General features: G+C 44.4%; 1 protein-coding gene across 17 annotated transcripts in view; it reads left to right on the top strand.

Annotated features, from left to right (window-relative positions):
- Window positions 1-22748, top strand: part of Sox6 (SRY-box transcription factor 6) — a 551747-nt gene extending 528999 nt beyond the window's left edge. For 16 of the 17 annotated variants that reach the window (XM_075971960.1, XM_075971963.1, XM_075971969.1 and 13 more), the window contains 3 exons: window positions 2702-2935; window positions 5576-5792; window positions 16524-22748. In XM_075971960.1, coding sequence (XP_075828075.1) covers window positions 2702-2935; window positions 5576-5792; window positions 16524-16827 — 755 coding nt within the window. In that variant the 3' untranslated portion in view covers window positions 16828-22748. The remainder of the gene's footprint in view (window positions 1-2701; window positions 2936-5575; window positions 5793-16523) is intronic. The other variant, XM_075971974.1, reaches the window with a different exon arrangement.
- The last annotated feature ends 5059 nt before the right edge of the window (window positions 22749-27807 follow it).

Here is a 27807-nt window from a genome sequence, read left to right as displayed (position 1 = left end):
CAATTTATCCTGTATGGTCAGTGCATTTTAAATGAAATTAATGTACTGTGGGTATGGTGGCAAAAAGGTAGCATATTAGTTATGCATCCTGGGACCTGAGCCTTTCTGAGTAACGCATCATTCTGTCTAGTGAGCTTGAGAAAGGGCTCTTTATAAAATGTGTGTTATTTTTTTCATCATCTTCAGAAAGTGGCCTCACTGCCCTCCTTCATTTTCAGGGAAAAATCCACAATATTAGCCAAATTCCATTCTTTTATCCTATCTTTTGTCTGTAGTAAATGATGACCATATTTTTCAAATAATAGCACCCCTTAATGTCCTAATTTATTACTGGCTTTGACACAAACAAATTGCTCCTTTAAGCAAGGTATCTGGAAATAGGACAGAAGGGCCAGAAATTGATGGGGCGTGTTGCTCCTGTAAAATCCCAGTGCTTACACTGAATGGATTGTTCTAGAAAATGGAGGTGTTGGTTTTAATTCATACTGAATTTTGGAAGGGGGGTACAGGATTTCTAGTTTGTATAGTAGGAACACTGACTGAAGCTATCAACTGTACCTACTCCACATTTCACCATAGAACTTCTCAATCTACATAGAGATAGCAGTAGTTAAGACAAGGCAATTAACTACTGCTATCTCTATGTAGATTGAGAACTTCTGATTGCTCTTTGGGCTGACAAGGGAGGGGAACTTGACCGGGAGAGGGGGAGGGAAATGGGAGGCAGTGGCGGGGAGGAGGCAGAAATCTTTAATAAATAGTTAATAAATTATATAAATAAAAAAGACAAGGCAGAGAGTCCGGTTTTATCCCAGGCTTTTCCAGACCCAGGCCAGCTGGTCTTGGTGAGTTCCCAGTAGAACATCCACATTGTCCCAGTGTGTGGGTGCACCCCTCGCGGTCCTGAGTTCCTTGCTCGTGCTCTCTCTCCTTCTGCTCCTGATTTGGACCTTGAGATTTCAGTCCTGTGCTCCAATGTGGATCTCTGTCTCTGTCTCCTTTCATCGCTTGCTGTAGGTTAATATTCAGGAGGATGCCTATATGTTTTTCTTTGGGTTCTCCTTATTTAGCTTCTCTAGGATCACTAATTATAGGCTCAATGACTCTCTGAACATAGCGGACAATGAGGACTACTGAGAACTCAAGAACAATGGCAATGGGTTTCTGATCCTACTGCACGCACTGGCTTTGTGGGAGCCTAGGCAGTTTGGATGCTCAACTTACTAGACCTGGATGGAGGTGGGGGTTCCTTGGACTTCCCACAGGACAGGGAACCCTGATTGCTTTTCAGGCTGGGGGGAGACTTAATTGGGGGAGGGGGAGGGAAATGGGAGGTGGTGGCGGGGAAGAGACAGAAATCTTTAATAAATAAATAAACAAAAACAAAACAAAACAAAAAAAAAGACAAGGCAGAGCACACATCAGTGTGTCACACTCGGGTGTATGAAGAAGCCAGAGCCTCATTCACTCATTCATCTAATACACATTAGGAATTAGAATTTTGTGTACCAGAGCCTCATTCACTCATTCATCTAACACATATTAGGAATTAGAATTTTGTGTACCAGATACATCACCAGATTCCAGGACTCCAGCTGCAAGTCAAGTCTCCGCGCCCCCCCCCCATCCTGGAGGAGTTGTCTCTCCAGTGTGCTAATAAGTTAGACCTTCAGAGAGTGCCAAGGTTTCGTAAACAATAAAGAAATCCTTTTTATCAACAGAAGCATATCAGGTATTTAATAGTCTACTATTTTTGCATATGAATTGAAGACCAGTTACCTTTTACTTAGTATTTACTATGTTGTTTGGGAATTACCAATATACAAGTATAAGAATAAGAGAATTTCTGACTTTAGGGATTGCATGTTCCAGGGATGGAGTGGAACTGTCAGAAGGAGATAGTCACATATGCAATAATTACTTCAGGGCGTGAGCCTGGCAGCCAGAGGGGCCAGTGCATCCTGAATGGAGATCCTCACCGTCCTGGCTGCTCTTGTAACTTGAATGCCCTTCCTGGTTGCCTTTTATCCCCTCCCTCACTTACCTGCTGATTCCAGTTCCTCCTTCCAGGGTCAGCTGATGTCATGCCTCCCAGGACATGGGAGGTGCTCTGCTAATTCCAGTCTTGCCCTATTTTCCACATAGCCAGTCATAACTGTCTGCCTTCCTGACTGTGAGCTTCTCGAAGGCTTTATCCACCTTTTTATCCACAGTGCAAAAGGTTCCCTCATAAGTGATTGCTCAATGAGTGCATTTGATTGAATTAATTCATTCCTTAAGCAGCAACAATTGAATACGACTTGAAAGATAGTGCGTCTAGCTTGGAGGAGTAGAAGGCCTCAGGGGCACATTTGGGGACACACATAGTTTGAAGTCGCAGATTTTTAGAAATGATTGGTAAGAGTTTGCTTTTGAAGGAAAGCATTATATCAGGGAGCCCACCAATCGTATTTCCTTACCACCTACAACCGATGTAGTGTGTGGTGTAGAGAACAACATGCAAGATCAGCTCAGCCTCCTGTCTCTGGCAATGTGTCAGCAAGGCTTGTGGAAACATCATTTAAAATTGCCTGCTTCTGAAAGACCTCTTAGAACAGAAGACGGGCGGGGCTGGGGACAGCAGTGGAGCCAGGCACAAAAGTGTGGTATGCCCTCATAATAATGCTTTCCTCATCTTGTTCTTCCTACCCTAACATCACAGGAAGCAAAGCAATGAATGGCTCTGCAGCTAAACTACAGCAGTATTATTGTTGGCCAACAGGAGGCGCCACTGTGGCTGAAGCACGCGTCTACAGGGATGCCCGCGGTCGTGCCAGCAGCGAGCCTCACATCAAGCGACCAATGAATGCGTTCATGGTTTGGGCGAAGGACGAAAGGAGGAAAATTCTTCAGGCTTTCCCTGACATGCATAACTCAAACATTAGCAAAATCTTAGGCGAGTGCTACGGCCTACAAGGAGGGTGGGGTGGGTGTAAGGGTGGAAAACGGGCAGAAGTGACCTCCTAAGAGAAACCCTTTGCTAGGGCAAATGAAATTAAGGCAAGTGCCCACAGCAGCCTCAGAGTGCCGCCGCACCACAGTTTAGGTGAAGGGTTGTTGCGTCTGCTAAGACAAGGCCTGCAAACTTTCTTCTCGGACAGAATTATCACTAGGGTAAGCCTGGCTAAGCGCTTTAATTTAGAGCTGAACTTCTTAGAGTGGTGTGCTCACCTTGTAAATTTAGCAACTATTGAGTGAGATCACAGGACTCACAAGGACAGACAGACCTTACAGGTAGTGGTTCTACTTGGTGAGTTCTCCCAGGTTCACATGGTCACTGGCAGAATTCGCCAAGTACAAGGGGTGCCTCCCAAATGGTGTGAAATTCATGGGTGCAGAACACTGTCTCTAATGATAACTTGACGGCTTGTAAACTAAAGCTAGATTTAATCTGACACTGCATGCCTAGTTCACATTATAGCCATGTGCTGAGCTGCAACCTCAGGGCAGAGCCCTGCTTCTTCAGCACGGTCCTGCACGTTCCCAGCTTAAACTCAAGCCTTAGACCATCAGGGTAAGCCTGCTAGCATAGATTACACAGTTTGGAGCTGTTGTGCTCAACATATTGAACATATTTTATTCAACATGCAGCATTACAGTCAACATGTTTCCTCTTTAGAGAGAAGAAACACAGACGGCCCTGTTCTGTTTAAGCCGCCACTGTAGAACAGAGCCCGAAGGAGCTGCGTAAGATGCTGGAAAGCACCAGGCTTAAACTGTGGCTTTAATTCTTTAAATGTTTTGTTCAAGAGCAATAAATATTTAACCTGAGTAAATACTAGTGATCTGGGCATACACAAATACACGTGTTTTGTCACAAAATAAATGATTTAACTTGATTCTGAGACATTTCGAGGCAAGAGCCTCTAAGAAAATTTAAAACATACTTTGGACCAAATAGATGTAGAACATGGAAACACGGGCTTTTTCCTTTTTGTTTGGTACTTTTGAATTCTAAAACAAGTGCTAAATATCACTTCCATTTAGAGAAACTTCAATTTTAGGGTTTCAGAGATAGGCAGAGGAGTGATATTCTTTTTAATTTAAATACAAGCTAAAATGTTCCTAATGGGTAGAATATATATATATATATATATATATATATATATATATATATATATATATATATATACTAAATTCAAAGACATAAAAGAAATCAGTGTTACTCCAGCCTCGCAGCTGCTGATAACTCCATGTTTGTTTCTTGTCTTTTCGGTAGCAGCATTTGTAAGCTTTCAGATGGGCACAGACGCCCTCTGTTTCCATCTTGGCAGCCTTGAAGAATCTCTATTATTGATATGCATCCTGTGAAAACATGATGAGGAACATGAAAAGTATATTCATTAAAATGTAAACTGTTATGCACGAACATTTCACATTTCAAGGGTGCCAGGAATCCTAACCTGGGGCCCTACGTTGCTGGCAGCCAGCATAACAAGCTGATTGGCACAGCCACTGGGTCTGCACAATTTCATGCAACCATCAGGAAAGGACAGGGATGCTGTGAGAGCAAACCAGGGTATTGCTGGCTACTGAGACTATTTGTACAACTTGGCCATTTGTTTATGTGTGAAGAGTCGCCGCTGAAGAACTGCTAACCTCCAGTCTGCACAGCTGTGGCCACTTTATCCAGCAGACACAGAAATGCAATTCAATACATGTGAAGAAACACATCCCTTCTCTGTCAAGTGTTTAGATAATTCTTTGTAAACAATATTAGAGAAGGGAATACTTTTCCTTCTTCCTGTATAAACCATACTTTAAAGACTCTGTGCTTTTATTAGTTCATCTTTGAGTGATCATTTATAGAATTTGAGAATGGTGCATATGACTTCAACTGCACTTCCCCTTCTATAGCTACAACCTTTCAAGTAGAGGTGTGTCACCCTAGAGGTGACAGTGCACAGGGAGGTGTCTATATATGTAAGAATGCTAGCATGTGCCTAAAGAGGCTTGGAGTGTGGGACAGGTTCAAGTTTCTGAGAAGAATTCTGTCAATCTCAGAAGCATGCCTTGAAAGTTTGTGCTGTTAACCCTTGGGGAGAGAGAGAAGAGGGCAGAGGAGAGAGAGGTGGAAGCTGAAAGACAGCTAATCAGGGAAGCTCTTGGCTATGGCAGCAAAGCCATTTTACAGTTGCACAATAGGGCTGGCTCAGAAGGCAAAGATACTTGTCTCATAAGCCTGGTGAGGTGACCTAAGTTCAATCCTCAGAGTCAATATAAAAGTGGAAGGAGAGAACTAATTTCCCAAAGATGTCCTCTGACACACCTGAACACCCATGTACATGTACACGAAAAACATAATATCACCAGTCATAAAACATTGAGAGAAAAAATGCAATAAATACATTGTAGACTTTGCTCTTTTTTTGGCTCTGTAGTTTAAAGAACAAGTTGGGAGGCTCAGCCGTGGGTAGTAACAGGAGCTCCTGAGCAAAGGCAGTGAAGTAATGGGAGAAATGACCAGTCATTTAGGTCTGGAACATGTCGCCATCGCCATGACTGCTTATATATTTAAGGCTAATTTCATGTTTAGGATCTCGCTGGAAATCCATGTCCAACCAGGAGAAGCAACCTTACTATGAAGAACAGGCTCGGCTAAGCAAGATCCACCTAGAGAAGTACCCAAATTACAAGTACAAACCCCGGCCGAAACGCACGTGCATCGTGGATGGCAAGAAGCTCCGGATTGGAGAGTACAAGCAACTGATGCGCTCCCGGAGGCAGGAGATGAGACAGTTCTTCACTGTTGGGTACGTAGTCCCGAGTGGAGACCCACCCTCCCCTTCCCAGGAAAGAACTATAGGATGCTCCTGGCGTGTGTGTTTGGGAAAAGGTTAGTGAAGGGAGGATTGTGACCTGTGGAGGTCATGGCTATGGGACTCTGCCCTGTCACAAGCCTACAGCTTGTCTCCTGCCCCCACTCTGCACAAACCTGCTGATCGCATGTCTTCCATGCTCACCCGATATAGCCAGTGCCCACACACAGAGTTCCTGGTAGTTTATTTAGATAGACACACAGAGAGAAAAAGTAAAAACTGCCTCTTAGAACTCCCCACAGCTTCCCGGCTTCTCTGGTGGTGCTTCTGACTGTAGTCACAATGGTCTGCTTTTGTTGTGGGATCTACCACAAGATAATTGGCCTTGACATTGGTTAGAAGACCTCATTTTTGGCATCGTATCCAGAACTCCTGTTGCAGTAAATTATTCTGTGGTGGAAGCAGTAACAATGTGGATTTTCTTGCTTAAATCAGAAACTGGGCATGTTTTTGATATCTTCAAGTCTGATTTCATGTCATTTTGTTTAAAAATTAGGTAATAGATTTCTGGTATAAATTTCGACTTGGCTGACGGGCTGTCTGCATTCAAAGCGGCCCCTCCTGACCACAGTAGTCAGGATAAGTGGGCAGATGCCTGGAGATTCCAGCACACAGACCTTAGCAGCCTATGGGTGTGGGGGAGGCACTCTGGAGACAGAGGCTGTGGCTGCAGGCAGAGGGAGAATCCTAGGAGAGAGATGAGAGAGAGGAGCCGAGGAAACAGAAAGCTGGACATGTGAAGGAGAAAGGGAAGCGGTGCCCTGGCCAACTAAGAGAGTTCTACTTAAAGGAGCAAAGAGGGAGACCTTCCAGGGGAGGTGAGATGCTCTTTATGTTTAAGGATGCTCCAAGGGAAACCCCAATGGAACATGCTGGTCTTAGAAGCACATGTTTAAAAGGGTGAAATAAATTCAAATAATAAACAGAGCACAATTGGGAAGTTACTAAAAGTCTTCTACATGTGCTGTGCCAGGGTCTTGGGGAGAACTGGGGCATTGAGGTTTGATGACTGGGCAGTAACTGCTGACCCTGCCAACTACTTGGGTAGGGCCCTTACCTTTACCCAGTTTCCATTTCCTCCCAAGTGAAATGGGAGGGACGACAGCAGGTGTCCTGTGTCATCATTGAGACTATTCAAGAAGGCAGAACTTCCAGAAGACAATACTCAGGACAGCAGCTGCAAAGACAGGATCTGCAGTTTGACTTACTATGTATCCACTACCCCAGCAAAACTATCTAGCACCCTAGTTCACCAGTGAGTTTCTCTAGACTCCGGCAAACAGACCTTTTCAGGAATAAAGGGAATTGTCCCACCTTATTAATTGAAGATTCTAACATGTTAATAAATGAAGATGTTACAGAAATGGGCTTATCAAATACTTCTGTGCTATGAGTGTTTGTGCCTTTTGAAATAATGCTTTTAACACAAAATGTACAATGCAATGTAATTGGACCATTCACATGGTAATGAGACGATTTGTGAAAAATACAGGTTCACAGCGCCCTTTCAGTAGGCTAGTCATTTTAACACAATATGGATTTAAGACTGCATGATAAACATCTTGTGTGTTTAACCTGGTACTGCATCCCTGAGACTGTATTTATCTTTTGAAAAGTTTAAATTTGAGAGCTTTTGTGATTCCTGGCCTTCTTATGCCCCTGTGTGTTGAGTGATACTCGGTGGGTCCCTTTGACCACAGTCTGAAAGGTTATCAGAAGTACTGTTTGTCTCCTGACACTTATTTGAACAGATGAGTTGTAGCAATGGTATTTAACTTAGTTTTGCTACAGAATATATTAAAATAGGTCTGTATCCAAATACTAGTACATACTGGTGCAGACTGGTGATTTCTTTGAGACATAATATATCAGTAACTCCCTGACCCTCAGATGACTTAGTGACATCTACGGTGTATTGGGTGCCCACACTGCACTAGGTGTTTTCTATACCCAAGTCACACAATCCATAACCCTTTAAATAAGATCCAGGAAGAGAGTCCCCATGGTTCTCAAAGCTGAAGAGACATGAAAGCCCAACTTCAGGTCTTCACCTCTGCCATCCCAACAGCAAAGAAGCTCTCCTTACCATATTTCCTCACAAGGTGCTTCATAAGCTCTTCTGGAGCAGATATGAGCATAGCCATGCAGTTTGCGAAGTGCTTGTGGACCCTGAAATCAGTGCAGCACATGACTGCGGGGTGTGCTGACGTGAGCTGCAGGGGCTGAGCTGCTCCTGACAGGGCAGGAGGACATGTGGAAGATGGGTAACTTCAGTCTCTGGAGTGAACAGTGCTGCGAGAGGACAGGCAATGGCCAGAGCATCCATCCTGGTTTTGTGTTTTGTTTGTGTGGGTTTTGTTTGTTTGTTTTGTTTTTTAAAAAAGGGTTTCTTTGTGTAGCCCTGGCTGTCTGAGTGCTGGGACTAAAGGAGGGTACCACCACCACCAGGCTCATTCTTAATTCCCAGTGCTAACTGCTTCCCTCTCCCCAGTTCCAGGGATATCTGCTACACAAAGCTAGGTGTTATCCCTGCTTATTACAGACTTTTGTTTTCTTTTAAATAGTTAAATCTGATAGATTGGTAAATTAAAAAAATGGTAAGAAAAAAGCATTAAATCTGATAGATAGGATCAGCTTTGGAAAGTGATCTTCATTAGCTCTAAGGTTACAACCAGAGAAGCAGAAAGCAAAACAAACAAAAACTCAAAGATTACTATTGACGTCTTGATGGGGCAAGATGGATTTTTCTAGCTGATTTTGAAAAGCAATGCATCCTTCTCAAGCCAGTCATAGCACACACATTACTTGACATTTCTGAGCATTTCAGTGACTTTACAACTGTCTCTGCTGAGTCAGAAAGCTTAGCTGTTACAAAGAAGTTTGGTCAATAATACATAAAAGAGTTTCCTCTTACATGGGATTTAACTTCTTCAAATGGCAGATTAAGTATCAGGATTTTGTGATCATTCTATGAATACAGAATTGACAGTCACTGAGGCCTACGTGGCATCAATGTTATATTTTTCTCAGAAATCATTGCTAAAACTGCCTTTTATTTGGAACATGTTTAGTGATTTACCCCTGAACTAGTAGGAAATTAGACAGATTCTGCAACGTATCCAAGTGGGATGTCATTGTAAGCAGCAGTGCTGGAAGAGTATTGAGTACTCATAGTATGCGATGTGCTTTGCTGAGTGAAGAATATAGGTTATTGAAAACATATCAAATGTATTAAATAGACACCATCACTCCTTGAGGACTGACAGGCAGTGTGTTGGTAGACGTGAAACCACTTGTCCAAGGCACATAGTCAGGTGCGTTGTTGAGATGTAAGTCAGGCTGATATGGGTTTAATGCAGGTTCGCCTTTACGTTGTATGAACCTCACAATTAGAGCCCATGTAGGATAGTAGTGAAGGCATTGACTCCAGTTAACCTGTGCCAGCTCCGATGCCAGCTCCAATACCGGCTCCGATGCTGGACTGTGTTTTCATCATTATACTAGCATGTATGGATCTTTGTTCCTCAGAAGCCCCCACTTGCCCTTAGGACATTTCCTTAAGCTCTTTGCCTGCCAGTTTTCTAGATGTAGAGTAAGGATGACTATGGCACCAATAACACGAGTCCCTTGGAAGACGGAAGGGCTTGGCAAATGGAAAATGCCAAAAACACTGTGTAGGATGGAGACATGTTATTTTAGAAAAAAATCTATGTGTCAGATATTTATTTCATACTATATTAGAAGTATTGTTTTCCTAGATAATTGTGCCCTAAGTGATCTGGGAATCTCCCATTTTGATCGTAAATCTAAGGGAGTCAAGTGACACCTGTAAGACATTGTTGTCTGCACTGTCTGGTAAGGAACCAGCTTAGAACTACCAGCAGATAATGCAAGAAGACTGCTCATATTCCCACCCCTTCCTACAGCATCAGCCACAGAGTCATGCTCAGATCACATTCTCATGAGCCGAGCCCTGTTGCCTTCACTTACAGACCTTGACAAGGTCTAAGGGTAAACAGTCATAGGGCTTTGCCAGTATAAACATCTAATCCTTTTATATTTGGTAAAGCTAGACTGTTCCAGAACTCCTCTTGTGATTTAAAAACCATGTCTCAGTGCTGATCTCTACCCAGCCCAGGTACTACTCTGTTCTTGGCCAACTCTGTTCTTGTCGCTGCATGCAAATACTTCCAAGACATCTTCAGCTTCTATTTTGATGCACACATTGATTATTTGTAGAGCCCAAGGCCTGCCAACTACTCATGTCTGTGAAATCTGCAGGGTTTGAATCTCAACTTTGAAATTGATCTGTAAAGGAAGGAAAAGTGCTCTCTAGGAAAGTGATTCCTGATAGACAATCAGGAATCTGATTGATGCTGCTTGCTGATTATTTCAGTTTGTTTATTGATTAACCAGTCAATTGCTAAGAGCCTGTTAGAAACCAGCAAGATGCCCAGTTCTGTACTAAATCACCAAAGCACAGGCATTGTTCCTATAGACAAGAGTTTTCAGAGCAGTGCATAGCTAAAGAAGCCAGATACATGCATGACTGCGTGTCTTAGTTAGGGTTACTATTGCTTTGAAGAAACACCGTGACCATGGCAACTATTCTAAGGAAAACATTTCATTGAGGGGGCAGCTTACAGTTTCAGAAGTTCAGTCCATTATCATCGTGGCAGGAAAAAAGGCGGCATACGGGCAGATGTGGTGCTGGAGTAGCTGCGAGTCCTACATTTTGTAGGCAACAGGAAGTCAACTGTGACACTAGGCAGTATCCCGAGTATAGGAAACCTCGAAACCTGCCCCCACAACAACACACTTCCTCCAACAAAGCCACACCTCCTAGTAGTGCCACTCCCTATGAGATGATGAGGACCAATTACATCCAAGCTACCATATTCCATTCCCTGGCTTCCATAAACTTGTAACAATATTGTAATGCAAGATTTCAGAAGCCACATAGTCAATAACAGTCTCAAATTTGTTTCAAAGTCCAAAGTCTTTCCTGAGACTCATGCAATCTCCTAATTGTAAAATCAAAATAAAAAAACAGATCACATACTTCCAACAAATGATGGCACAAGATATACATTACCATTCCAAAACTCAGGGAAGGGAGCATAGTGAGGAAATACTGGACCAAAGCAAGACCGAAAGCCAGCTGAGCAAACTCCTAACTCTACATCTCCATGTCTGATGTTGAAATGCCCTTCAGATCTTCAATTCCATTCAGCTTTGTTGACTGCAACACTCTTTTTCTCTTGGGCTGGTTCCACTCCCTGTTAGCACCTCTCCTTGGCAGGTGTCCCATGACTCTGGCACCTCTAACATCTTGGGGTCTCCATGATAGTCCAGGCTTCAACTTTACAGCTTCATGCAAATGCTTCTTTACTAGGCCTCCATTCAGGGACGCCCCTGACACATGCCTGGTCTCAGCAGACTTTATTCTATAACTTCTTTCTTCTGCCCTTAACTCTAATCCCAGAACCACATGGCTGAATCTGCCAAATTCTGCTACTTCCTGGGACTGGAACATGGTCCCTTTGTTCAATTATGTCTTCACCAGCTTTCTGTGTTTCCCTGCCGTGGCTGTGCTGAAACTTGCTCTGCGGACCAGGCTGCCTTCAGACTTAGAGATCTGCCAGCCTCTGCCTTCCTAATGCTGAGATTGAAGGTGTGTCCCACCACACCCAGCTCTAAGTTTTTCTCTAGTTCCTTTTTACAAATTGGAAATTTAGCCACGTGGGATCCTAAAAATTTACATTTTGTAATTTGCCCTGCTTAGCTTGCTCCTTTTCATTATAAATCTTCATAAGCATGGACACTAGTAACCACAAGACAGAGTCTATACGAGGCTGTTTTGAGAGTTCCTCTGCCAATGGAATTAATTCAAAACTCTTCACTTTAGCAGAGTCTTTGAACACGGGCAAAAGACAACCACTTTCTTCACCAAAACATTACAAAAATGATCTCTAGGCAACATACTAAGATTCTTCTCTGAAACCTCTTGAATGAGCCCCTGACAGTTCAAATAACTCTTAGTACCTCTGTTTCCCATGCTCCTCTTAGTATGGCCCATTAAGTAGTGCTCAAAGCATTCCACTGCTTTTTAAGTATCAAAGTTCATTATTACTCTAAACAAACACATGGTCCAACCTATCACAACAATACTCCAGTCCCTAGTACCAACTTCTGTCTTAGAGTTACTATTGCTGTGAAGTGACATCATGACCACAACAACTCTTATAAGGAAAACATTTAATTGAGGGGGTTTGCTGATACTTTATCATCATGGTGGGGAGCATGACAGCATGCAGGCAGATGTGGTACTGGAGAAAAAACTGAGATACATCTTGCAGGCAACAGGAAGTCATTTGTGATACTGGGAAGTATCCTGTGCATAGAAATCCTCAAAGCCCTCCCCAACAGTGTCATACTTCCTCCAACAAGGCCATACCCATTCCAACAAAGCCACCCCTCCAAATAGTACCTCTGCCTAAGAGATTATGGGAGCCAGTTACATTCAAACTACCACACTGGGTTGGCTGACAGTAGCTTGTACACCAGCCACAGTATGGGTGGTGTTTACAGTATGGAATGATGAAATGCTTATCTAGATCTTCCTGCTTCTGCCTCCCTAGTGCTGGGATTAGAGGTATGTGCCACCACCATCCGGCTCCTTCTCAGACTTCTATTCTCATTTCTTTTCTTGTCTGAGATACTACTTACATTTTTCCGTTTTTTCCCCTCCCATTCACTGGTCTGTCCCCTCATCCACTAACTCAATGTATTCAACAGAACAGCATCAGAGAATCACTAACTCTATGTATTTACTGCATGTTCTCTGTGTCAGGCATTTCCTGGACTCTGGAGCTATATTAATGAAGAATCCTGTCCTTATGAAGTTACATTCAATCAATGAATGAATGAATAAGTATGAAATAGATACAAGCACCTTCAGAGAACAATGAAACAGAAAGGGACAGTGGCAGAGTGTTTTGGAGGCTGGTGCAGTGGTTAGGGTAGCCCCAGTATTTTCCCGAGGGAGTGAGAACTGAGCAGGTGAGGAAGCAAGCTGTGCAGCAAGTGGGCAGAGGAAACACAGCCCTCCAGGTCTCCAGATATAACTATGCTCATTCAAGAAGACGGGAGCAGAGCAGAGGGAATCAGTGGGAAGAATTGTAGATGTCAGAGAGATGACAGAGAGCCAAACTGTGAAAGACCTTATAGGCCATTGTGAAGCTGAATTTGACTCTGGGCACAGAGGAAAGGCTTTGAAGAATTAAAAACAAAGCAAAAAAGATGCTGGGCTTTGACAGGATCACTCTAGTCACTGTGTTGAAACTTGTCTGAGGAGGAGCAGCCTGTTAGAAAGAAGCTGAGCTCCTAGGATAAATCATGCTTGAATTGATGGTGGTTTGACCAGGTGTGTAGGAGTAGAGGTGCCAAGAAGTAGATAGATTCTAGACATTTTCCTGATGGAGACCGTACAAGGTTTGCTAATGGATTAGCTGCAGTACTTGAAAGGACTCTTATTAAGAATTGGCTTGAGGAACTGGAAAGATGGGAAGTATTTGTTAGCCAAGATCTGAATGGCCACTGAAGGCTGGAAATCCAGAGAATGACTAGAAGTTTGGTTTTGCACTTGTAAGACTGAGATAGCCTTTAGCATTCAAATAAAAGCACACGCAAGTGTGAGTGTGTGTGTGTGTGTGTGAGAGAGAGAGAGAGAGAGAGAGAGAGAGAGAGAGAGAGAGACAGACAGACAGACAGACAGACAGACAGACGAGAGAGAGAAAGAGTTTAGGAGGAAGGTACTTGCTTAGAGATACAAACTTTGGCATCATCAGCACACAGACACTATTTAATGCCACAGTATTGGATTTTGGATCAAGCTGATTTTGGATTTAGTATTTTGGAGATTATTGGTGTTCTCCTCCTGAGTTGTTTCAGTACAGTGTCAGGAGAAATTGAAATGGGACTAAGGAAGAACTGAGAGAGAGACAGCGTTCTTTAGTTCTTTTAGAACATCAGAGTAAGTAGAGCCGTAGCTAGAGGAGGGGAGAGATAGTAAGCCATGGAAAATAGGTTCAGTGGACAAACAAGAAGTCTGTGTCAGATTCGGAATTCACTAAACATGCACAGTGCAAGCAGAGGGTTGGGCTCAGAAACACCAGTGAGGCAGTGTGATGGTGGGAGCATGCAGAACGTCTCTTCTTGCTGTGTCTCATTGCCACATGCAATGGAAAGTCAGACCATCATCTCAGAGAGAGAAGTCAGGTATTTGATGAGTGTTGAAAGTATTCAAGGGCTGTCTAGGAGAGAGAGGTGTGGGCTGGGAGAAGGTGCCTATGCTGCTGTCAGGACAACACCAGAGACTAGTACAAAACCCACATTGTAAAGGTAAGGAGCAGAAGCAGGGAACTGCATTTTCTCTGCCCAAGTTCATCTGGGTGCCTGCCTGTCAGAGCAGGGAGGGAGTGACCCCATCTCCAGACCTCTAGTAAGGCGACTTTTAGAGAGGTGGGAGGTGGAGCAGAGGCCAGGGGAGGAGCATAGCAGTGAACCATGGAAGAATCCCAGGAGTGCAAAGAAAGTTAGGTTAGGAGAGGGCTCTACAGAACCAAGAACCAGACTTTGGACTCAACTTACATTTATTTAAGACATAAAAATAACACACACAACACAGATATTTTAATTTAATTTCAAAAAGCAACCACCTGTTCTTGTGAAAAGCACATGTTTTCTGTATTTAAAGAAAATATACCATTTGATAGTTTGTGTTGGTCTGAAAAGTTTAGAATAGCTGTAACACTAGGAAATCTGTAAAATGGGCCAATATTGTAGGCGAGTGTTCTATCTACACTTGCAATTTAAGGCAAAAATAATTCTATTATAATTATCCACAATAAATGTAATACAGTATCCCCTGGGAATATTAGCATGAAATTAAATTTGTGCAAATGTATCCCAAATTTAAGAATCAAGAAGCATAGGTTTTTAGAATTTGAGACGGAGCAGGATTTTGTAGGTGCATCTACAGATACAGGAGTTTCTCCTGTCACTTGCTTTCTTCAGGAGATCAGATTCAACATAGGAATCATAGGAACCGGATTAATGTCAAGTCCAGGGTCAGTGCCAGCTCAGATAGGTGCTGCTGAGTTGTCAACTTATGTCTTCTCAGGAGCAGTAAATATTCAAGGGGTGGTTATGTTCGTTGAATGAAGTTATAACTGTCTGTCTGTCTGTCTGTCTGTCTGTCTATCTATCTATTTATCTATCTAGGTATGTGTTATAACCACACAACATACGTTATATTAGTAAAGGGTTAAAGAATTAGGGGACACCCCATGGTGGCTGAAGGTCCCTAAAGGCAGTGTAAGCACACATCTCCAGGCATCTTGGCCTTTCTCCTACAAAAAGAGAGTGGAGACCTCTGCGAGGAAATGACACCATCCTGGGGTGTCCCTGACCAGCTGGCACCAAAGCTGCTTCATACATATGCATTTGTTTCCTGAGAGTGGGGTGGATAGAAAGTCTTGCTGATGTAGAAGGCCGATGAGAAGGCCATTTGCTCAGATGACAGGTGACTAAAAGCCTTGGTTCCAGCAGGTAGGAGGGCCTTCCAGAACACCTTGACCCCATTTTTACAAACATATGAATACCACAGCTTAGCAAGAGCTATAACAATGATACTTGAGGTGTATGTTGACTATAATCTGCTGCCCAAATTCACTGAGACTCATTTGATAAATTTTACATAGTTAAAAATGTCACCTCAGAGATAGTGTCTGAGCTTGGTGGAAGTTTAATTGTGGGCAGGGTGAAAGGAGGCACACAGTGGCAGCTCTTCCTGCACAGGAGAGCACGACCTTCACAAGATCTGCTGGCTTGTTTGAGCTGGGGACACGGTATGAAGCCTGTGTGTGATCTGTGAGTGATCTGGTGTGACTTGGCCTCTTCTGGGATGTAGCGGGAGCGGCATGCCTGGCGCATCTTATTATTAGGGTGCAAAGCTCACTGCTCTTTATTACCGCGTCCTCCCGCCCCGGCTCCATCCTCTGCCTCAGGAGCAGTGGCATCTGAGATGACTATTCTGGAAGGATCCTGGCCTGGCAAGTCCAGCTCCAGCAAGTACACATTAGAACAGAGAAGGAAGGAAATCTGCCAAATCTGACTATTTGCGACTTGCCAGGTCCTTTCCCATTTTTCTCTTTCATCTGTAGTTCTCAAACTAAGTTGAAGATGACACCAACCCTCTTAAGAGTATCATTACAATATGCCCATGCCTCTTGACTATTTTTTTTAAAAAAAAAACACTCTGGTCTCTTTTAAAACGGTCTCACATGGACTGTTGTGGTCTTAACCTCAGCATTTGTGCCTGACCCAATGCCAAGTGTGATCTGAGCTTAGTGAAATTTGCCAAGTTGAAAGTTCTGCCTTTACGTTGGGAAGCTGTCAGCAGATTGCTGCGTTGTATTATTTAACCACCAGCCACAGCATCAGGACAGCCCAGGGATTCTTCCAAGGAACGTTGTTGTCACTTCTGGCCCCTGACATGCTATAGAGGGCCTGGTTTGGAGAATGTGGGTTAGGAAGTCCCGATCCCATGTGAGAACCTATAAAGAATTCCCCCTCTTTCATTTTGTCTCTGAATCTATACAGGCAACAGCCTCAGATTCCCATCACCACAGGAACAGGTGTTGTGTATCCTGGTGCTATTACTATGGCAACGACCACACCGTCACCTCAGATGACATCTGACTGCTCTAGCACCTCTGCCAGCCCAGAGCCCAGCCTCCCTGTCATCCAGAGCACGTATGGTATGAAGATGGACGGCGCAAGCCTGGCTGGGAACGACATGATTAATGGAGAGGATGAAATGGAAGCCTATGACGACTACGAAGATGATCCCAAATCAGACTATAGCAGCGAAAACGAGGCCCCAGAGCCTGTCAGTGCCAACTGAGGAGCTTTTGTTTGCTGAATTAGAACACTCTGACATTTCACCCCCTTTCCCCAACAACAACAAAGTTCTTAAAGAGCCCGCATGCATTTGTGGCTCCACCATACATCAGCAGAGTGGTCTTAATCGCTTCGTAACGTGTGAGACAGATTAAGTTTTCCTGAGTTTTCATAAACTTGAGTTTTTGTCGTTACCGTTACTGTTGTTGTTTATTTAGGTGAAGACGTATTAAATATGAGACACGGGGACTTGGAAACTTATCTCCGCCCATCGCCGTCTTTCAAGTCTTACATTTCTGTCTTACTATTTTTCTTTGGGATGTTGACAAAGGGTTTAAGTTACTGTTTTAGATGGGGTTAAACATTCTCACTCAGGTATGCTGTGCCGGCTACAGGTTGTGAATGTGTTTTTATTCTGAATTACTTTAGAGAACAACTGAGGATTTCGTATTGTGAGACCGGACAAGTCCACGGTGTGTGCGGCTGCATATAGAACATGTTCAAAAGGCCTCGGAATTCCATTTTTTTTCCATGTGTAGAATTCAACTTTGAATGTGCCAAACTTTTTTCATAACTTTTGAATCTTAACTATTTTGAAAGTCTTACTGGAGACACTGCAAAGTCTTAGACAATCTTTGGCATCTTAAAATAAAATAGCAAACCACACTTTTTTTTTTCCCAGAAAATGGTGAAGTACTCAGGAATCTGGAGACAAGATATTGTAAGGAATGAGCAAGGCTGCCACAGTGCATGAACCCAATTGTGTTTGCCTCTTGACGTGCCATCAGTGTGTGGCGTGGGACGACACGCGTCAGAGCAGTCTCCACACCAGACACGACACGGTGGTCTCCCTGCCTGAGACTGCCTTTCACTACATCCATTCTCCCCTGCCTTTCACCCTGACATTCAATCTTAACACATTGTTCTCTTAAATAATTTATTCATTCCAGAATGTCAAGGGTTCACTTACTATTTATTTTAAAAATTATTGGTGGCATTAATTTAATAATTTTTCTTTTTTGTTTGCCCTCCTTGCCCTTTCACCTATTTTTCCTGCTGGATACAAAAGATGTACATAGCAATCTCATGTCCCCAGAGCCCCTGGAAACATTTCTGAATTGATGCTAGTAAATGCATATGTTGTTGTTTTTAAAGATGAGTGTCTATCTGGGTCAAAGGTGTCTTACATGTAAACATGTATGCCCCTGTGAGTCACTGTGAGCTCAGGTCTTTGCCTGGAGTTCCTCCTTCATTCAGTTTTCAGAGAACAGTAGAACCTGAGTTCCACGCAGCAGTGAAGGTCAGCAGCGGTCACCGCCAGTCAAGGAGCCTCTCACAGCCACTCTGAAGCCCAAGGGCCATAGGCCACACAGGAATCTACAGTGGAGCTGGCCTGCTGTCACTTTTACTGAGGAAGCTGGTCCTGACTGGCACATCCATGGAGAGCTGTGCAAAATTTCCAGGATGTTAGAGGCCTCAACACAAAGACCAGGGCAAAAGGAAACCACAGGGAAGGGCAAGCATGAGAGAGCTGATAGCCAGGAGGACAGACAGACAGCTGCTGGGGTGGTCCACCTGCTCTGCTGGCAGACCTCATGTCTGCGAGGCTGCTTGTGGATGAGGTGATCTGCTCCAGAGACATGCTGCTGGGCTGGGAGGCACAGGCTTCCTGTCCCATCTCCTCACTGCAGGTGGTTCTACTGTGTTGTAACTTTGACCTTCCTGAACCTAGGCCTGGTTGCTTACAGGAGCCTTACCCAGAGCCCTTCCTTGGGAGTGAGTCAGTGGACAGGACAGCCCAGAATCTGAGTGTCAGGACAAAGAACAGCTCCATCAGATTTTTTTGAGCCATTTTGTCACTTGGAAGAAAGTAGTAAAACTTCATATTTATTTAAAGAGTGCTCCAGGCCATACCTACTAGCAATAAATAGGTCCAGCCAAGAGATGAGCCCTGTCATTCGCTGTGAGTGCTCTCCATAGGCTGTTTAAGGTACTGATAGGAATGTTTTGTTCTTAATATTGATTGGGGAATGGAACTTTGTTATTGTACGTTGATTTCATATGAGGAGGAGGTCACTTTTCAAAAACAAAATAAGTATTTATTATGTCTTACTGATTTCTTGGACTCTCTGTCTCTCCTCAATTCCTCCTCATGCTTCTTCCTTTCTCTTTGGCTTCTGCTCTCACTGGTAAGTTTGTTTTGTTTTTTTGTTTTTGTTTTTTAAATTGTGCTGTATAGGTAGAGTGTTATACGGCTAGCATTGTATTGTATGTAATTAATTTTGCACAAAGGTAAACATTTAGCATAATAGTTAATTTTGTTTGTTTTTATGACCATGCCAAAATAATATTCTGGGCTGGTGGAGAACAAAGGACTGTTCTTTAGGATTGAAACTTGATTTGCTTTAAAAATAAAAAGAGAGAGAAAAAACAAACAAACAAAAACCACACACACTCACAGATGCTGTTTCGTAAGTGTTACAAGCACTGGATATAAATGGTATTTTTATCACTGACTAATGTGAAGCTGGTATGGAAACTACATGAACAAAAGTCATCTGTCTCGACTCGTGTGGGCTTGCCTCACAGTTGCCGGATCTGAGTCATTTTTATGTCTTGTTATTTCATTTATTTATGCAAAATACATGTGTGTAGGAACTTCGTGTCCGCTCCAACTCTGCCTCGGCACTGGGTCCAGTAACTTCTAGCCGTATTCTCAAACACAAAGGTTGTCTGGGAATGACTGGGTGGGAACGCCTCTCATTGGCTCAGACAGTGATGCTGTATTCTAATCTAAATTTTTTGCGTACACAGTTTATTCTATTTATTAGCCACATTTGGCTCTAAATATCCATGGGAATGAGAATGACAATCACAGAGATCGCTTACATCAGTGGGGCTTAAACAGAGTTTTTATGACTTCACCATCTCATTTTTAGAGTTTTCTAATTGTGTAAATATAACATAGAAATAGAATTTATTTTTGGTTCATGAGTTCCTAGTGACATATAAGTTATGTATCTTCTTTCTATTCTTTATCCGTATGTGTGGCTCCACACTAAAAGCTGGCCAGGCAGATTTAGTGTGGACAGAGAGCTGTCAGCTCCAGTGAGGCGGTGTCCATCCTCGGCCAAGACAGCAGGACCCCTGCCTGGTTCTCATGTGGTCCCGAGCCCCTTGGTCCCCCACTCAGACCTCCCCCTCTTTCCTTATGGGAAGCCGAGGACTTTCTATAAAGAAAGAAGATCCTTGCACACACTCAGTTTCCAGCAGAGCTAGGAGAAAGTCAAGAGTTGCATTTTAGAGGTAAAGATCTGTCTGCGGTATTAGTATAAACCTCACGGTACCAGTCAAGGGGTTCTAAAGTTACCTTCCTGCAGCATCCCCTCTTTTACACTAGCTTTAAATAAAAACCCAGGTTTGTCTCCAGGAAAGAACTCCCAGGATCAGGATCAGGCTTTCCTTCGTCGCCTGGGAATAGTGGTATTGTCAGACAATCCTCTTTTTAGTGTATGGGCTCTATGGGATAGAGAGGGGACAGAGAGAGAGAAGGCCCATCCATGGACACAAGAAGCCTAGTTGGCAATTTCCCTTCATCATTGGCAAGTTCCAGGCCATGTTGTTTTTGCAAACACTCTCTCAGCCTTTCGGGTTTGCCTCATTTGGTATTTGATACCTTCTATCCTGTCCTGGGCCTGAATCCCTTCCCCAAGGTCTTGACACAGACTCCTAGGCCATCTTCTAAATTCAGGTGTGGGCTCACAGAGCCCGCTTGTCAAATGCTGGCCTCCTCTGGACATCAGCCCCATGGGAGCCAGCAGTGCTAAAGAAGGGTGTGATCGCTTTAGAACTGAGAGCAGGCTAGAGTAAAGCCTGCTTTTCTGGGGATGGGCACCTCCCTCAGAAGAAACATGGCCTGGTCACATGATCCACCCCGGAGGCTGTTGCTCTAGTCACTCCTTTTTGATAAGTTGACTTTCCCAGCTCCTTAGGGAAAGGAGCCAAGGATTCCTTCATAGTTTTGAGCCATAGAAGCCCTGTACCAAGTGCCAACAACAGCAGAGCTGTGTCCGGAGGAAGAGACTGAGATGACGGCGGGGTCTACCTTATTACCAACACAGTGACAGCACCGCCAGCTGTAGCCTTGCCTGGGGTCCACGATTCCTCCAAGGATGGGGCTGGCACATCAGCTCCCTCTGAACGAATAATGACAGTGGTGACCTCACTGTCTCACTTGCACTGCATTTATTTAGGTCCTCTACCCCTGACACGGCTTCCTCGGAAGCAGCTATTTCTCCTGCCAATCACATTGTTTCTGACGCCACACACGCTTGCTCATGGCTCTGCACATCAAAAATAGACCGAAAATCATGACATGCAAGCAAGGATCTTTTTTGTCCCCATCCCATCATTTCCAAGCACTTATAAGCTGGCACCGGGGATGCTTGAGGGCAGAGATGGAGTGACTTGGCACGGGATGAAAGAGTAAGGCTTCCTGCAGATTCCCTTTTGTCGACCAAGGAGCGGGAGGAAGGCAGTAGGTGATGTTCCTTGCTGGTGTCTTATTTCCACGGAATAGCAGGCATAGAGCAGGGCTTCAGTGTGGGCACTCTTGGAGTCTGGGGATGTGCAAGCATTTGTCATTGCTACAGATTACAGGTCTGCTCGTGTGCATCCCTAGTTGTCTGTCTCCGTCATATGTGCATCTGCTCGCTCTCTCTCTCTCTCTCTCTCTCTCTCTCTCTCTCTCTCTCTCTCTCTCTCTTCTCTCTCTCTCAGTGCAGTTCTCTTGTATCCTCCTCCAGCCCGTAGCACATTAGGATACAAAACAGATGAGCACTTGTTTTGGCTCGTTCTTGTATTTGCTGTGTACAATTTTGAATCACCCTATCCAAGCCTCTAAGCTGTTACTACGTAACTTATCTTTACTGTAACTCTTTTCTTTGCCTACATTGTATTTGTTTGTGATGTATATTGTGAGATTGTATTCTATGTTAATTTAATCAGCACAACTCACTGACATGCTGGACTGACATGCTGGCTGCTGTTTTGAAGTGTAAAGCTTGTGTCGGGCTGTCCGGACAACTACAACTCTGTTGTCAAGGTACTGTGCATTGGTTCCCATAGCAACACTGTGGGTGTGGCCCTTTAAACTCCAGGGACATTCATCACACCCTCCAGCAAATTTTAAGTGCAGATTTTCTTTGTTGAAGTTCTATGAATACCACAGGTACCTACTTGGCCTTTGGCTGGTAACTATTTTGGGCAATTAGAAAAACAAACAAGCATTAAAAAACTAGTGTCTATTGCTGCTTTGAATATGTTTGAAAGTCTGAAAATGTAAATAGTTTATCAAAAAAAAATCTTGTACAGTCCAGTGTAAAGTTTTTAAATGACCTGAAGGGTTACCATCACAGCTTTCGCGCGCTCTCCTCTGGATAGTGAAAAAGAGAAGTTTGCTAAGGACTGAACGGAAAGGAGACTTCGATCAGAAGGCGTGGATCACTGCCCTTAGCCTGTCACATACACAGACCTCTTGGATCTTGTCGGACAGTATTGGCATGAGACAAACTCAGCATGGAACACCCTCCCGTGGAACTTCTGCAGGGCTTCTTCCCTGCTCTGCCTCACCATTAAGGGGAAAGATGTGATGGAAAGGCGTGCCGTCTTTGTCTATCCTGGAACATGTTGGCACCTTAGCTCCTTTCCCCTTCTTTGCACAAGGTGCTTTGCTGATGTGTTCGCCATGCCGTCCTTGGGTGATAATGTATATGCCATGATGGGCCCAGGCCCCGGGGAGTCTATAGGAACTGCCTATTTATCTCATTTACCTCAAGACTGTCCTTACCCTAAACTAGCTGTCATCACTCCATCTTTTGTACTGCTGTTGACACTTACCAATTAAAGATAAATTTTGTTTTATGACATCTGCGTTTGGCTTAGTCTATGCCCCCAAACCCTTCCTCCACAGAGCACAGCGAGACCCAAACGAGGAAACACCTTCTGCCAGAGCCTGGAGGTCCCAAGCTTCCTCTGGTGGTGTCTGTCTGAACCCACCACAAGGGAGGGAGGCTGGGCTGAGAGTTTCCAAGCCCTTCACTTGGGAAGACACGTCTGTGTCTCCTGGCCCACACACTGCTGCATCAAGACATGCTTGTGGGTTCTTCAAAGATGCGAGGGAAGGTCACTGCCTGTCTCCTGACTTCTTTTGGAGAGTGAATGAGCTGGAAAAAATGGGAAGACCCTCCACATCAGCCCCTCCCCCACTAGCACCCTCCCCCGAGTCCCCTCACCGGTCTCCTCCCTCACCCAGCTTTTCCAAGCATAGCATCTTATGGTACATGGGAGTGCTGACCTGGTGTCCCCTCAGTGATTCCTGCCTCCTGCAGGAAGCTCCTAGCTCTTTCCACAGTTGAGTCCCCCTAGAGGGAGTTTCTGCTCCCAGTAATGGTGGCTCTGCCAGCTGAGTCAGGTTTTCTCTTGTGTCAAATGGGATCCTGGTCTCTACCTCTCAGGGTGCGGGAGCTTGGCAAGTATAACACGCAATGCTGCGGGTCAGCACAGAACCTGACCAGGAGATGACCTGCCACATCCAAGCCCACGTCCAAGCCAGAGAGAATGTCGGGGCTGTCACCTACTGAGCCAAGTAAAGGACAAGGCCTATTTGAGGCTCTGACTCCCTCTTGCAAGCTGTCCTCACTCCCAGATCATCCTCTGTCACTGGTCCTCACAAATCCCAGGCCTGCTCCCATGCTTTCCTGTCGTCTTTAGCCTTTCATGATGAGCAGCTCCAACTCTCTTCCTCCCTTGACAGTCAAGCCTTCGCATTCTCATCTTGTCCAGACCTAAAGTACCCACAATTCCTTTCTGCGTCTCTCAACACTCCTCTGGGCCATGTAGTTTCCCTTCTTTTGAGTTAAATCTCATCCTTCTATTTGGGAAATCTCCACTTACTTTTGTCACCAGGTTCTCGGGTCTTCCCCAGGCCCCAGTTTCGAAGCTTGGGCACAACACTTTGGAAGGATATGTGTGCCTCAGTTTCCACATTGTGGCTATTGTTATCCTGTGTTTTTCCGAGGAGAAAAACTGGAACTCATAGAAGTCAAATCCATTTCTGGGGTTTCTGGCCAACCAGAGTGGGAGTCGTTCTTAGATCTGACTCTTCCAGGTCTTTCTGGATCAGAGTTCCTTCATCTGTTTTAGGTCTTCATTACCCCTACCATTTTAGACAGTATATTATTTTCCCAATATAGCTGACCAATTCTTGACGGAAGTCTCCAGGGAGCAGAAGGCTTTATTGCTTTATCATGGTTCACAGTTTGAGGGTTCAGTCCCTCATGGTGGAGAAGGTGTCTGCAGGGGCCTCACGGGCTGGCACCCACAGTCAGGAAGCAAAGGAGAGTGATGCTGGTATGTGCCTTGCTTTCTTCCTTTCATTCAGCTTAGGACCCCTAGCCCATCGAATGGGGATACCTACATTTAGGTTGCATCTTTCTTTCCTCCTGGTAATTTCTGGAAACTCATCTCCCCAGAAATGTGTCTTCTAGGTGGTTCTGAATGTGGTCAAGTCAACAAGACTGACCATCACAGACTTCCCTCCAGCTGCTCCTGTGCCCAGGCCAGAGTGTGGCCCTATCTGCCTCACAACATGGTGGGTTGTACGTTCAGAGTGAACAGCATGTGAGAGAAAGAGGCGCAGGCCAAGCTGTATCTTCTTTTATAACCCAAACTGCAAGTCAGGATTCTCACCTGGTTTGAGGGTGATGGAAAACAACCCTACCTCTGTTGGGGGAGTTATGGAAGGGTCTGGGTGCTGCCGTGACCCTCTGGCAAGCATAGTCTGCTACACTAGGTGCCTGATTGGGATACCCCACACCCAAATATAGCTTATCTCCACAGGGCCTTTGCATAGGGCCAGTGTTGACACCAAGGCCTGAAATTGACATCAATATCTTAAATTGAGCTGTGGTCCAATCTTACCAAGGCCAGTATGTAGCTACTAGGCCCCACAAATTCCAGAAGAGGACAGCTGGAATCAAGTAGCTCACAGAGCACCCACTCCCAAACAAACTGTGAGGAATAGGTGTTACAGTTACAGCCTTGATGGTAAGGGGTTTGGACTCCCTCTCAGACCAGATACTCACAGAAACATTCAACTGGCCTATGCCAGTGTGCGTATTAGGGTGAGTTCCCTGGAGTATTTGTAATAGAACTTGACTAATATTCATTTCTATACAAGCCCATCAAGGAAAGCAATGTCACTCAGCAAAATAGCAGTGGCAGCACAGAGCCCGTATTGATGTTTCTGTCCGCACTGCAACAAGAGATGCCTTAAAGCAGCAATAATCAGCAGAGAAGCCACAGAGTCAAAGAAAAATAATTTACCAGGTTTCTGACTCAGAAAATATTAGTGCCAAGTTCTAACAGTCCTTAAAAGACCTGTATCATCGACTCCACTTAAAAGGTTAGATTGAGGGAAACTGTCAATCTCAACAAAATCTCCAGAGTTTCTGATCTTGGATCAAGGCTGATAGGCTCATCAACATTAGCATGCTCACTCAAACAAGGAGGTGACTAGTGCATTCTCTTCTTTGGATCTTGTTTACAGGTCTATTGAAGGTAACAGGATGTGTTATTTTTTGTGAGCCCTCATCACTCCCTTTGTAAACAATGGGACAGAAAGGTGTAAATCATGTCACGGTATCATAGAACATGATGAGTTGGGATTCTTTCTATCAATTTCCTGGCAAATAACGCAGGTACTCTTTGCAAATTAAAGAAGTAGTGATATCATTATTAATGGGTTTCACAGACTGGTGGGAAAATTAAGACAGAGAAAAAAAATCCAAATTACATGATGACCCAAGAACTGTCAGAATCCTGAGCCAGGGATGAGCCAGCTGTTCAGCCATGATGCACTGTCCTGCTGTCATGGCTATCAGGGAAATTAGAATGCACTTAACTGCGAAAAGTAACCACAGTCTACATTTGGATAAATACCCTCATAAAACCACTTGCAATTACTGCCCATCTTAAAGAAGTTCACTTGCTTCGGGAAGATACTTGTTTGTGAGTGTTGAAAATAGTAACACCTGATTAATTGACTGGACTCGGGCCACTGGAGAGATGAGTCACAAGCAGTCACAGTCCCCTATGCCTGGGCCCTAGCACCTTGGGGTCTCCACTTGCGGAGGTCACCAGGGCTTCCACAGGTACCAGGAAGGCAGGTCGTGGATGTGTTGGGATGTATGAGCCAGGCATGCCTGCCCTGGACAATGCTGTGGAAACAAGTGACTTTGAACTGTGTCAGATAAGATGCACCAAGGGGGCTAAATCTGCAGCTATGAGTACAGCCCAGAAACTGGACTGGCTGGCGGGCTGTTGAACTTCAAATGCCTGCCAAACTGAGTGTGAAATCTGGGGATCTCTATTTTTGCAACTCTGCTGCAAGGGGTGGCAAAAGTCCAGTTAATTTAAGCAAGAAAATCTGCGGAAATGACGAACAGAAGGGGTAAATGGGTCCATCAAATCGTGGAGCTGGAATTACCTTCGCGAATCTTAATAGGCTGCTTGGAGACAGAATGGGGCCCCCTGTGTCGATTCAGCTCCTGGCTGCTGACAGACTGAAGAGAGGACTGCTAGACAAGGCCGAGCATTGGCTGATGACTGATTGATTGACAGATTGATTTCTACAGTATTAAGATCCAAATAGTCAGACATGTGAATTGCAGCCTGTTTTCTGATTGGCCATCTGTGGAGTGCTTGGTTCAGAGCTAAAGCACCTGATCTCAGAAACAAAAGAGAGCAAACACCATAAACTATCACTTATATTTAGGTTATGAGTTATTGGCTATAATAAGTGACTGGAAATCAGTCTAAATGGTTTAGAGAGTAAAATGGAGTTGGTGACTTACATAACTGAAACACACAAACACAAATACATACATATAGACACAGACACATACATATACACATATATACATTCACATAAACCATACACGCATGCATGCACACATACATGTACACATATACACAAATACAAATATACATGCCTACAATTCACACGCACTTCTAAAAGTCTGGCTGATGCTACGTTGTTGGTTTTTGTTTGTTTTTGTTTTTTAATGCCAGTGGCAGGGCTGAGCGAATGTGAGCGAATGGAAGGGAGGCTTTATAATCCAAAATATGTGAGACAGTTGTTCAGACTTCTTACAGCAAAAGTTTCCTGTCACCCCCCACCTCCAATGAACTATCTTCACCGTCTACTTGATTTTATTTAGGAACACCTAGGCAACTGGTAACACATATCTGTGGGTTTGTCTGTGATGGCTTTTTGAGGTGACCAACTAAAGAGAGAAAGACCCACCTGGGGTTGTGGGTACTTCATCCTGCGAGCTGGATGATCCAGGGAGTCCAGAGAATGCCAGCTTCCCCCTTCTCCTCTTGCTGGTGGCTACATGATGGGAACTGTCCTGTTCTGGCTGCTACATAAAAGAACAGTCCCGTTCCTCCATGAGGGGCTGGTGACTCAAGAGACACCCTTCCTCCTTATGCTGTCTCATTCAGGTATTTTGGGCACAGTGACCGAAAGGTAGCAGGCACATATGTTTCAGAGCTGCAGTACAGTTCATCTCTGGCTCTGTGGGTAAGGCACCAGCCCCTGGCTCCAAGGTATCCCCAGGATCCACAAAATCCTTCTCCCTCTTGATCTTCAGAGGATGAGATCTGAATGCATATGGAGATTCTGAAACAAGCCAGGCCTGGGAGAAATCAGGCCACACTCCAAAATCCAGTAGGAAGTCCCTGGCTCCACCTCTGGAAAAGCCTGCGATAAACTGTGAGTTGTCATGGCTGTGCTTGGGAATCACATAGGATGCTTAACTCCTTTTCTACCAGGCAGGGGTAACTACCCAGAATCTTCAAAGGTTAGCCATGAATTTGAGGGTGGCTACTTTAATCAGTTCTGGATGAATGAGTTGATGTC

Source organism: Microtus pennsylvanicus, chromosome 5, assembly GCF_037038515.1.
Source record: "Microtus pennsylvanicus isolate mMicPen1 chromosome 5, mMicPen1.hap1, whole genome shotgun sequence".
Lineage (NCBI taxonomy): Eukaryota > Metazoa > Chordata > Mammalia > Rodentia > Cricetidae > Microtus > Microtus pennsylvanicus.
The sequence above is the reverse complement of the archived record's forward strand: the minus strand, read 5'-3'. Positions and strand labels throughout refer to the sequence as shown.